A 13,777-nucleotide genomic window follows, 5' to 3' on the forward strand; every position below is an offset into this window, starting at 1 on the left:
TTGAAGGAACACTCTTACTTTTATACTTCTCCTTTTAGAGAAGTACAGCTGCCCATACAACCACCAGTGAGCAAATAGAGACTAACTATTGGAGTTATTTTACAGAACCAGTTGAAGAGTGACTATCTGCTTTAAAAAAATGGGATCCCAGTTTCTATTCACCTGCCGTGGCGACATGCTGTGTACACGGAGCCTTCCTCACTTCCCACAACAAAGTTGTTCACATCTCCAACAGGGAAAGACATACAAGTGACAGCTACAGCCTTGGATTGCTTATGAACTAGTTCCATGCTATCCTGGGGAAAGAGAGGCCACAGACACGTTTCTTTTCCAGATTGTCAATAAAGTTTTGCCAAAAATAAAGTAGGGTTGCTGATACCAATTTCATTTTCAAATCTTGCTTCATTGTCATTCTGAAGTTTAAACTCTATGTTACCATACAAATACAGGAATCATATGAAATCAGTGGTTTCTTTTCTAGGATATATGATCTATGTTTCCTACCTGTATTTCATAAAATCTCTCAGTAAGACTATCTACACTATATATTCCTATCCTGCTCCTCCAAGGAATTCAGGACAGTGTGCAAGGATTTTATGCTCACAACTGTCTCGTGAAACAGGTTAAGTGGAGAGGTAGTGACTTTCCCAAAGCACCTTGGGTTCACACTCAAGTATTCTCGATTCAAGTCTAACATTGTTTTATTACTCTGTCCTGACACTCAAAATCCAGAAAAAATATTTCTAAATACATAGGATTTAGGTTATAAGACATTATTCACTGTCATAACATACAAAGTTATGAAGAAAATCATGGTAAAACTGTCATCTACTATGAAATTATTATTGTGCCTGAATGTTTCAGTCTGTATATATTAAAGATAACAGGTGACATAACTACTATAGTGATAGGCAATTGATATTTTACCTGTGGCTGTGAAAGCATATCCAGACTCCATGAACAGATTTTTCCATCAGTTGAGATGCTGATAAGGTTATGGGCATTCTGTGTCCCCACCACATTCACACAGTACACAGGATGCTAAAACAATGTAACAGATAATAATATTTTTCAGAATACCTTACAGATACTGAAAAGCATAACATTGATGGCCATTCATGCTAAAAGTGGAAAGGGACAAAACGTTTTAAGCAGAAGCTAGATGGCCATCTGTCAGGGATGCTTTGATTGCGCTTTTTCCTGCATGGCCAGGGGTTGGATTGGATGGCCATGTGGTCTCCTCCAATTCGATGGCTCCATGAATCCAAACCCACTGCTTGTCAGAGTAGAGCAACTGGTTTGCACTAGGAGTTAGAGATCTACGTACAAATTGCCCAGATCTGTTGCAGTATTCAAAACATGGTTGAGGAGTGCAAAAGGCAGTGGAGTTACAGGTGCTACCAAGGGATACTTCTTGAAGTATGCCCCCCCCCCCCCCCACGCTGTGGAGAGCAAAAAGGAAAGGGCTAAGAACAAGAGTAGGGTCATGATAACAAAGGAGGAATAGACAATTAATTAAAAAGGGACAAACACGGATGAGAGCGGAAAGATGTGCTCCAATCATTTAAAAACATGAAATGCTCATCAGTGTTCCCCTAAAGCTCAGTGACTAGCTGAGAGAGCTACTTGAACAGACAAGATGTGTTGAACACATAATTGGCTAACGTCCACACTTGATGTTTCTCAAGAAAAAAAGAAAAAAAATACATTTTAGTAAGAGAAGTGGGTACAAATGGACAGCAACAGATATGATCTCTTATCCAACAAGGAGTATTTGGAAGACAGGGGCAACACAAATGAAATACAGAAGGACTGAAAAATGTAAAGTGGCAAAATTGTCTGCGGGGGAGAAAAGTTAGACAGAAAAGGATCTGAATAACCAAATAGCTTTAAAAAATAAATTTGAGAATATGTGATTCTTACAGAAAAGCACTGTAATGCACCCTGCAATTAAAATAACAACAGAAATGCATCTCCTGTAACTATCCAAACTATCCCAAGTCTCTGGTAAACATTACCCTACATTAATCAGTTAATTCATGCACAATCCAGATATTCCAACTTCTACCGTGTGAGCAGCAGCTGAAAGGGGAGTTCTCTGAACTGGGGTTCGCTTGTTGCTGCGGTTATCCCATAGCACAATCTGTCCTGAGTATGTGCCACCAACAACCAAATTGGGATGAAATTTTGCAAATGTAGCAGACATCACAGCTGACTGAAAAAGAAGAGTGGAGAGAATATAAGAGTCATTTTCAATATTTTCTCCTAGAAATGTTAAATAATTTATTGGATGAAACAGTTCAGACACATTTAAAAGATTGCTGGAATGTTCTAAACTATTCAGTGTTGAAGTATATTATTATATATTTTTGCAGTGTAAGTTAAAAAATCAGAATTATGATAATTTGCAAAATGCAACAGAAAAAAACTTGGTCATTTTTACTTCACATTAACTGCTTCTATAATGAGATTTCATTTTAGCTTAAACATGCGTTTCAACTTTCGTATAAATCCTCAGGCTGTGTGCATTTTTATTCAGAGGTCTTTGGTCTTTTGAATTTTTTTAACATTTTAAAAACATATACCTGAAAAGCTTCCCTGTATATTCAAACTAGGTTTTATTTTTTTATCTAGCCAGAGTAGGAAATACAGGAGTGCAGTAATATGTTTAAACAATCCAAATAATGTTAGAAAGACTGTTACAGATGAACCTTTAAAAAGATTAATAGATTCTTCAGATGTCAACACATGTTTGCAAACATATGCAGTTTAAAGTTCATGCCTGCCCCATATAATCATTAAGTTGACAAGCAAAAGAAGGCTCTTGTCTACATGCATCAACATAAAACCCTTAGAGTAGCAAGACAAGAATCTGAATCCTACCTGGCAGTGAAAGACATATTCTGGAGTTGTTTTTTTGTATTTCATATTCCACACAAGGGCCACGCCATCAGGTTCATGAGGGGCATCTTCATTGTTATTATAGGATGCCACTAGCAACTCCGGGTACTGAATGCAAAAAGAAATTGAGCAGGAAAGGCAACATTATCTACAAGTTATACAAAATATGAAGCACTCCGACAAGTCAAAAATACTTCTGAAGTCAGTTCTATTTCCAAGAAATATTACTTGACAGGTATAGCTACAAAGGCAACCCCAATATTTAATCAAAATGTGAATACATACAAGACAGGAACAGGTTGCTTTAGTTTTGCAATTTATATTATCTTAGGACAGCACTTCTGTATAATGCCTTCTGCACATTCTTTCTTCCAGTGCAGAGAATTATGTAGCATACATTCAATATACACCACTACAATCTGTCTCAGCAAATAAATCCAGATAATGTCTGTTGAAACGTTCTGTCAGAAAAGATTTTAGTCTTGTTACCTGAGATGACCAATCCAAGCAACTAACAACACGATGCTTTGACCAGCGCTCATCAAAAAACTGCCTGTTTAAGGACAGCTTAGCACCTGCCTGAATTTCTCTGAAAGAACAATTAAAGAGGGTGGACCTGGGATCAGTTTCAATTCGATTAAAGTGAATACAGCATTACCTTTCAGAGATTCCTATCTTACCCTTCTTTCTCTTCTAAGTCTCGCCCACTGTAGTCAAAGAAAATGTTAATTTGCTCAGAAAGAGCTCTTTCTACAATCCTGGTAGAATGGTCAAAGAAGCTCAAAAATTCTTCAGAATGCAAAATTTGTTGCTTTTCTTCTTCTGTCAGTTCATGAGGGGCAGCTTAGGAAGGAAAAAATATTCAGACATTTATTTTTAAGTGAATACATTTATCCTAAAGATCAGAGAGATTTTAGGTGCAGATTTAGATCTCAAACAGTGATTATAGCCATGCAGCTTTAAAAGTTACTGCCCATTATATTTAAATATGTTTACTACCCATTATATTTAAACATTTTAAAATTATTTAAACCCTATTCATAGCTTTACACATATTGTAGAGAAAGATGCAAGATGCAAAATCAAACTTTAAGAACAAGAACACAGTTTAATTTGAATTCATACCTTCTTCTTCCTCCTCTTTTTTCAAAGTTTTTTCTTCTTCAGGTTCGACTGGTGGCTTTTGTACCACTACATCATCTTCATCATCCTCATCTGAAAACAGGAAACTTCTCAATATATTTCCAACCATCACACAGCTGTATTTCAGACATAACGTATTTCAAGAACTTCAAGTAACAGATGTGCCCACCCAGTATTTGTGCCATCTAAAGAATCTCTCCTGCAAGAACTGAACAGTTAAAAATAGAGAACTACACTTATTAAATAATGTGACAATAAGCCAGACAAACAGCAAGTAAGTCATATCACAGTTTTTGTAAAGGTAGGCCTCACAGGTCTATTATAAAACCTCTCAAGCATCATTTTAGGCATTTTCCTTTGAAATTCCATACTTCTATTCAGCATTTGTCATTCCAGACAGAAGATACAGCCATGCAGTTTGATATGGCATGCTGATAAATTAATGCTGCTGAGTAAAGAAAATCAAGCATTTGAAGTAGCCCACAGAGCTGGAGCTCACTTGTGATACAGCACCATCAGTGTTTAATGGCTTTTCATAGAGGAAAGATGGCTTACATTAGTTTTCAGGGTACTAGCTGGAGAGGCAGAATTTGCCCAAGGTAATGGAAGAGATTACACTTCCTTTTCTGTCATTCTAAATGCAAGCCTCATTATCCTTCTCATGTTTGCCAATGAGGATTCAAAGAGCAGACTATATCTTCCTTAATTACAACAAATAATGTGAAATGCTGGTGCTTCTGAATACTGAGGAAATTTACAGCATTTGCCATTGGTTTTATCAAATGAATAATACAATGAAAAAACGTCAACAACTGCTTAATGTTACAGAATAAGCATTTCTGCCATTTCATTTTGTTCTGCTTCTTAGAAGAAGAAAAGACTATCTCTTCTTTAAAATGGTTAACCAGCTATGTCATCTGTCTCCAAGAGAACAGCAGCAGGAGCCTGCAGCCTGCCTTATCACAAGTAATGAGACAGGCTTCAACAGGGACATGTTTGTTGCAGTCATCCTCTCCTGACCCTGCGCTCAAAGTCATCTATGAGAAAAAAGCAGCCTAAGACTGGTCAAGAGATGGGAACCAGCTGCCAAGCCATGGTCCCAGCAGCCAGGCCAGCTGACTAGACAGCGGCAACCAGATGGTACTGCTGGGATTGTCTCTCCCTGCTCTGAGGTGGCAATGGGATGGGCACCGCATTTTTCCGCCTGACTGCTTCCAATCATGTTTTTTCTCCAATGGCAAGCCTGTGCAATTACGAGCTCTCCAGGAGGTCCACAGACAAGCCTTTACGCTGCAAACAAAAATACAGCTTGTAGGCCCTACCAGCTGCCAAACCACACACATAGTGATAGGCTGGAGTGAGATCTGGGGGAAAAAAATCTTTCTAAGTCCCGTTTAGTCAATAAAAATATATATCTGTACCTGAAGGAACAAATGCTTTAAATGACACTATATAATGCACACAATAATATAAACTCCAACTTAATCAAAATGATAATGATGTGTGCCAATCCCACATTATATGAAATTGAGCGATTTTTACGTTCTGACAAGTTTACAGAACTGGGATAAATGGCATGAATGATTTCAATATATGCTCATACTTCTGAACCAAATGGTGAAGGTTAAAATCTTTCCTTTCAAGGGCCTCAATCAGCCACAAAGGAAAACAGTAATCACTGTCTTTTCAGCCAGCCCAACCGCATTTGTCAGCCCTTTCTCCGTCAATGCAGCCAGAGCAATCAACCTGCCAAACATTCAGAATGGAAAAACAATCTGAAAATACAGGGTATAATGCACCTGCCAGTGAAAATGGCCATTTCAAGAAAAGCTAGTGATCTCAGTGACCCTGCTGAGGAGGCGGTGGTGCAAAGGGGAAAGAACGCGTAAAAGAATTCTTCGTGATCTCCACTCTCTTGCACATTGACATTTCCTTACAAAGCATGCCAATTATGGCTTTTGTGCTACTTAAAAAATGAAAGCTTTTTGGGGCAAAATAATCACACAGAGAAACAGAAAGACACTGCTCCTTTTTAGATGAATTTGTACATACAATGGACTATTAATCAGAAAACTGGGAAACGGAGCGATTCTATGCTGTGTGCCCCAAACAAGAGACTGGATTTCCCCCCAAGCACTGGGGTAAGGAAAATTGATAAATGCTTAATTTTAATTTAATAGATGAGACACTGTGAATAGCAAATTACAAGACAATGACTAGATTAAAGAACTGAGTTGAATTACATGTGGACTCTTCTTTGGATGCAGACATGATGCAGCAAACAATGCCACAGAGACTTCAAATAATGCATTTCCCATGTTCTTTACTTTGCTTCAAGCACAAATGCCATAAAATTAAAAATTCCAGCCTCCCAGCTCTGCCATGCCACTTTGGTTCTAAGTACCATTTTCGGTGACAGAAGTCAAATCCTTGTCAAATGCAGATGGTCAGCCCTTTAATGTCTAAGCGACCTCATCATCTACATATATTACAGAAAAGAGGTCTTGAAGTCAGTTGCCCCCCTCTTTTTATATTTTTCATGCAGATGGCACATATTATGCAAACAAGATCCCAATTCCTTTTCATTCTATACTCTTCGTTTACTGTCAGTCTGTAAGAAGTACTATTGCTACATTTGACCAGTAGATATGTTATATTAGCAATTACTTAAATATACATTAGATGCACTAGAACAGTTTCTCATCTCTGTTTAAGACACCTTACTTTTTTGATGTATGGATGTGGCACCATATAGATGACAGGGAACTTTAACCCTATTATGGTTATATTAGATCACGCAATAATAGCACACTGGCAAGGCAATAAAAACCAATAAAGCACATCCTTCCAGATGTTGTTAAGGCTGCAGCTCCTAGGATCCCTCAACCATTAGCTAGGCTTGCTCAAGATTATGGGCACTGCAATCCAACACCATCTGTTTCTAACTTGCCTTACCCTGACTTAGTTTTTATTTATCCATTAAATGAAATTAATGGAAAAGAGAATTATAACGCCACTTCAAAGAACCTCCTTTTACTTAATTCTACTTCATTTTGGAACAGCCCACTGTTGTGGGATGAAGCTCACTTTATTTTATTCATCCTTCTACAAGACCGACCCTGGAAAACATCCCTGATAGCCAGTAACCTTAGTTGTGACTTGGTGGATGAGTTCCTCTCTCTCCAAGGTATAAGGAAGCAGCATTTGCTCCTTTTCAAGCATCTCTGGTGCTCAACGAGATATCAGATGTCCCGCCGCTCTTATCTCCTACCAGAGAAAAATATGCACCACTGGCACAAAGGCAGACATATTTCAAACCCATGCTTTCCTTCTCTTTGCTTCCTGCAGTCCGTCCATTAGTAAACCAAGCTACTTGACAAAGTCTAGTTCATGTTATTGTTCTCTTCTGCCTTGACTACCACAACTTTCTGCTTTTTGTTTTCGTCTACTTCACTTAAGACCAATCAATTTTATCTGAAAGTCTTTTGCTACAGTCATTCACTTCCTTCTTTAACAGCTGTTCTTAAATCCCTACTCTGACTTTCTGCTATTTCCAGTGAGTAATACACGATTTTCATTCCTATTTTCAAAGCCCCCCATGGCCTTGCCCCCACTGCTTTGCCTCAGTATTTCAATGTGCCCCTGCCCACTTCTATTTCTTTTTTGTGCCCATCATGCCTTGATTATGTCCCCTATATAAGGGAGAATCATAAAATCATAGGGCCATTTAATCCAACCCCCTGCCATGCAGGAAAAGCACAATCAAAGTAACCCTGACAGATGGCCATCCAGGCTCTGTTTAAAAGTTTCCAAGGAAGGAGCTACAACCACACTATCTAGATGGCACTATCTTTCTCCAAATCTTCTCTCCAAAGAAGCTTTCAGGTGTATATTTAGCTCTTGTCTGCTGCTGAAATTAAACATATATAAATTTCACCTACCTTCATTGGCTTTTAAGAATGCAAGCATTGCAACATTGAGGAAATCATAGAATCATAGAATCAAAGAGTTGGAAGAGACCTCATGGGCCATCCAGTCCAACCCCCTGCCAAGAAGCAGGAATATTGCATTCAAATTACCCCTGACAGATGGCCATCCAGCCTCTGTTAAAAAAGCTTCCAAAGAAGGAGCCTCCACCACACTCCGGGGCAGAGAGTTCCCCGGATCTGAGTAACTCTTTGTTACTCAGTAAAACACCATACAGCTTAGAAGACAGTCTTATTAAGACATATATGTGTTAGACCTCAAATTTTAAAAACCAAATTGCTGCACATGGTTGTTTATTCTCACCCATGTGCAAACACCAATAAAGCATTTCACTTGGGAAGATCATTTCAGAATTACTAATGCTTTCCATTCTCCTTTCCTCCCCCCCCCCCCCCCCCGTAGTCTTCAAAGTTTCCTGTAATTTCAAATGCTATATATCATTACTATAGTAATACATGCTGTATTAATTAAAACAAAATGAATTTAACAGAATAGAATATTAACTAACTACTAGATGAGGAGAAGAATAGCCATGAGAGTTTGGGATTATGGACAATCTTTTCAGATAGTCTTGTTTCCAACTTCACTACTTCTATTAACTTTTTATTACCCAGTATTAAGAACTTCTATCAATAATGCACAAAGGTTTTATTTATTTCACACTTTTGGAGCTAACAATAAAAAGTGTTATTAGACACATAAGAACATAACAAAGAGAAGTGGAGCTGTGTGTCAAATCATTTTATCGATGAATATTCATTACAATATGCTAAGTGGTGAGCTCTGCTTTTTTTTCTTGGCAGAAGACCTAAGGTTATAAGGCAAGCATTAAAGAATGCATAAAAGTAGCAGTTACTTCTAAATGCTAAATCCCTTGTCAATGAATAGTAAGTCCAAGTTTAATGAACCAGTGAATTTTTACTTTGCTTTAACATCAAAATTGTGATGTATTTTGGTGAGATGGAAAGAAAAGCAGGGTGGTAAATTAGCACCCAGCAATAACCCTGCAGAGTGAAGTTCCAGTTGTCTGTGTAATCTGTTGCTGCAGAGCAGGTTAATCAAAGTTAAATCATCTGTGAAATGGGTGGCTTTTGTTAAGCTGGAAGTGTCATCGGATCACATTTACTATCTATATTTTTAGGCAGGCACAAAGGAAACATATTTTTCAAAAATAATACTGCTACAGAAGATATTGCGCTCTTTGAGACACTATTTTATCAAAGAAATATCTAAGGTCACACGCTAAATTCTTAAAAATAAGACACACAAATTTAACAATACCACAGCATTATCTCACAGCAAAGACTGTTGCTAATGGTAGCACAAATCATATTCCCCAACAAATTTGTTTCCTAAAGATGTCTAAAACAGCATTATTTGCCCTTCCTTTCCTCTGTCATTTAAGAGTCCTGTATATCAAAGAGCTGACAGTGACACCTATCAGTAACACTGCAAGGTGACAACTACAAGCTTTTATGCACCAGAATCTGACTGTAACTGATCCCAGGGAATAACTGGCAGGCAATCTAAATTCACTTTGAATTCCCCAAAGATACACATCAACATCCAAACTACTACTGTCTACATTAAACTGGACATTTCTGTGTATTATTCAGTTCAAGGGAAATACCAGAAGGAACACTCATAAAGAGATCAATATAATGAACAATGCTATTATACGATATCTTTAGCCTAGTCCAAACAATACTCCAGTTGAACCTGGCATAACACAATTAAAGGACACACCACTCCTTATTTTCTCATTCCTTTTGGACTGTTTGTTCACATTGGGGATCACTGCATAATATGTCAGAATGAGAGATGAGAAAGAAACTGCACAAGTTTCTGTTAACACAGAGAATTCAGTCAAGAAACGTCATTTTGCTTGGGAGCACTCCAAAGAGAATTAGATGGACAGACTGTGGTTAAGAACATAACTATTGTCATACTGGGCGAGACCAATACCCATCTACCCAATATTCTGTCTCCAGCAGTGTCCAGAAATGGATCGTTGAGGATATCTACTGAACAGAGCAATTATGGGGCTATTTCTCTGCGGTTGTTCATTTCTGGTATCCAACAGCCAAAGATTTGGAAACACTGAGAATGAGATGATCACTAACGAACCCATCCTCCATGACTTTCTAATCATTTTCAGATCCCAGAAAGAGACAGAACTTTACTGTATCCAATTTCTCAAGTTTAAGATGAACTTGGTAGTGTCTGAAAGACTGCTGTGCCTCCTTATGTAATAACGATGCTGCTTAAGGGCTCCAAATAGGATGTGGAAATTAGAATGGCTAAACAATATTTTTTAAGCATTAAACTACACTATGGTGTAAAAGTTAATAGCCCTTTATCTTTGGATAGCTTCTGGACTCCAGACTGAGCATTAGTTGAGACAGACCCCACTTGGTAATTAATAAGTAAATGAATAAACGTTCTTGAGATTTATAAACTCAAGTCAGTAGATGCATAACATGAAATGGGTCTGCTCATGTGTGACAAGAAGCAGAGAACTATTATCATGGAATTAAGCCCACTCTATTAAGCAGAAAGGCTGTCAGGATGCCTTGATAAGCAGGCAGATAGTACATGATCTCATTCCTCTAAATAAAAGCAAAGTTAAGTACAGAAACAGTACAAAGAACATGAACTAGGATTTTATTTTAAATATTTCTTAGCATATTTTCAATAAATTGAGGCACGTTATAGCTACTGAACATGAATCACAAAACCTCAGGTAAATTCAGTTCTAGCAATAAATAAACAGTGACACTATACACTACTTAAATGTTAAAAGTGTACATCTTTTTTTAAAATCCCACTGCAATATAGGACCTCACTACCTTTGAGGATGCTTGCCATAGATGCAGGCGAAATGTCAGGAGAGAATGCTTCTAAAACATGGCCATATAACCCGAAAAATCTACAACAACCCAGTCACATGTCTTGCTTTATGTGTTTAAGAACAAACCAGCATGTGAACTTTTAGTCTGTTTCTTATCACAACACATGGTTTGAGCCAAAGCTGCAAGCATGCAGGGGCAAAAACAACATATGAAGCCGAGGCTTTTCTGAGGGTTTTGCAACAGCACTTCTACCTGCTAGATAGCCACGGTTCATTTTCACGTTTATCTAAGTGATAGGATGGTGAAAATGCTTGACCAAAAACTTGACACAAAAAAACTGCATTCGCCATGTGTGGCTCTCAACAGCCACATTCATAAATCTGTATTCTAGGGCTAATATTCTTCAGTTTACCTTATGTTAAAGAAACTCTAAAAGTCTTTTTCTAGAAGAAAAGTATTTTTACTTTACAAAATAGGAAATACTCTCAAAAATCATGATGAACAGGCAGCCTAACACATGCCAGCTTTTTAACAAAGCCCAAAGTCACCTTGCAAATATTTGTTTGTCATAGTTTTCACAACAATTTTGAGGTAAGATCAACTCAACCTTCTCATGATTTTTTTTTTTTAAAAAACAAAGAAACAGGAACTAAATCGATATTCACCTTCCTTAGGCTGAGCCATAATTGGAGTTTGGGTCTCCTTTGTATATGTAACCATTTCTCGAGGAGGAAAGTCAACCTGTGTAATTTTGGACATTGCAAGTTTAATGGGTCCACGTCTAAAAAAGAGAAGAGAGTTATAAATGAGGTGTTCAAATTCAAGCACAAAATACTGAGGCTAAGCATTAGCAAAACACTTTTGCGAGACACATCTCATTCACCATTTTACTTTATGTAAATTATACACTACTGCAAAGTGCACATTTAGCATGTAAGAAACCAAAGTAGTCTCATTTTTCCATTGTCAGAAACACTCTTGAGTTTTGAAGAATTTAGATCACTGGAGTCCACCCTTTGGTCCTTCAGGTGTTTTGGACTTCAGCTCCCAGAATTCCTGACCATTAGACAAGCTAGCCAAGGCTTCTGGCACTTGAAATCCCAAACACCTGGAGGACGAAAGGTTGGACTCTACTGATTTAGATGCTGGGGACAAATCCAGAGTTACACAAACAAAACTCTTTAAATTGTATTAATTCCACAATTGATGGGAAAAGAGATGCTATCTCCCTCCTATTAGTCCCTGACATCCCTATACATTAGCTTTGGGAGGGTTGACTGGTGTTCCACAACAGTGTATGAATTGGCACTGAGCGCTACAAGGGGAGGAAGAAGCAGTGAAAAGCTTCTGCTGGATTTCAAATCCTTCTGCCTACAGAAAGAGCCTTCTTTTGGTAAAGGGAAACTTCTTGATTCAACCCAAAATACAAATGGGTGCTGTATATTCACAACACAATTCAAATCTGACTTACAAGAATGTGAGCTACTGCACTGAAATAAACTGAAATTAAGAAAAGAACAATGCAGTAAATATTGGCAATCAGAGATTGAAGTGATTCCCAAGCACTATTTAATCTACATATATACACACATGATAATAGTTCCACCAACAAGTGTAAGGATATACAGTATTTTCTGATGTATAAGACGATTTGGCGTATAAGACGACCCCAACTTTTCCAGTTAAAATCTAGTTTGGGATGTATTCGCTGTATAAGACTACCCCTCTTCCAATGCACGCCAAATAACACTTTTAAAAACATCAGATTTGATTTCTATATGGTAATATTCTTATTACCATACCTCCTTGTCTGCCTCTCAAATCTTGCACATGCGCACCTGCAGTCCTCAGAAGTGAGATCTGATAGGCAGAGAAGGAGGTACAGCAATAGGATACAAGGGTGGGCCAGACAGGTGAAAGAGACATCTTTTTCTGGGCACAGGCCATTCTATCTTTTTTCCCCTACCCTGGGCATCCCAGACGCCTGCAGCTTGTTCTGTCCTTCACTTAGGCCTTCCTGGTGAGGCATCCCCTCACTATGTCACTGGGACTGCATTAAGTCACTTCTTTCCATGAATCCTGGTGAGTGTGTTTTCTTGTACCATACTTGTACAGAACTGCCCTTGCTGCTTTCATAAGGTCACCGCATACGGTGAGGATGCAGCCAAAGCTGTTTTTGAGCTCCCCCACCATATGCGGCGACTGCAGATTCTCTAGTCCGGCTCAGAAGTTTCAGCACCCACCCTATAAGATGACACCCAGAGTATAAGATGACCCCCAACTTTTGAGAAGATTTTCCTGAGTTAAAAAGTAGTCTTATACACCAGAAAATACAGTAATAATAGATTTTCACAACTGTGCTTAAAATGTTTAAAAAGTGAGGTGAAGGCAAACCCACTACCCTCAGCTCTTCCTCTTTGTTTCGTATAGGACATTCCCTACGTGGTTGTATCATTTTCATATGTTATCCCAATAGCCTTTTAAAGTAGGCCAGACCATTACAGACATTCATGGCTTCAGAAGAGTCATGAATACCAAAAAATAAAGTTACTTTCAAAATGTGAGAAAAGAAATTTAGTAAGTTAGTAAACCAGAAATCTTTAGAAAATTAGATGCATTAAGAAGCTAGATATAAGGTAACATTTTTGATGTGCACATGTACCAAAATGTGAATACACAATCGTGTACTCATGTGCTGATGACAAAAATATGACTTTTAACACTCATTATAGGAACTACTGATTAAACCAAATACATCATTGTAACTTAATGCAGACAACACCTTAATAACAACTGGAATTGCTATCCATGTAAATATTATTATGCTTTAGGAAGCAAGTTCAATTGTGTTACAAAAACATTAAAACAATTATTACATCAAAATGGAAGATAAA

The 13,777-nt window shown here is 37.9% G+C and overlaps 1 protein-coding gene across 4 annotated transcripts in view; it reads right to left on the reverse strand.

The window, feature by feature from the left end:
• Positions 1–13,777, reverse strand: part of DYNC1I2 (dynein cytoplasmic 1 intermediate chain 2) — a 40,741-nt gene that overhangs the window by 5,826 nt on the left and 21,138 nt on the right. For all 4 annotated transcript variants that reach the window (XM_060779000.2, XM_060779024.2, XM_060779008.2 and 1 more), the window contains 8 exons: positions 11,549–11,664; positions 4,027–4,116; positions 3,582–3,744; positions 3,391–3,490; positions 2,884–3,009; positions 2,069–2,215; positions 928–1,041; positions 163–296 (listed from right to left, as the gene is read on the reverse strand). In XM_060779000.2, coding sequence (XP_060634983.1) covers positions 163–296; positions 928–1,041; positions 2,069–2,215; positions 2,884–3,009; positions 3,391–3,490; positions 3,582–3,744; positions 4,027–4,116; positions 11,549–11,664 — 990 coding nt within the window. The remainder of the gene's footprint in view (positions 1–162; positions 297–927; positions 1,042–2,068; positions 2,216–2,883; positions 3,010–3,390; positions 3,491–3,581; positions 3,745–4,026; positions 4,117–11,548; positions 11,665–13,777) is intronic.

The sequence above is a fragment of the Anolis sagrei genome, chromosome 1 (genome assembly GCF_037176765.1).
Source record: "Anolis sagrei isolate rAnoSag1 chromosome 1, rAnoSag1.mat, whole genome shotgun sequence".
NCBI lineage: Eukaryota > Metazoa > Chordata > Lepidosauria > Squamata > Dactyloidae > Anolis > Anolis sagrei.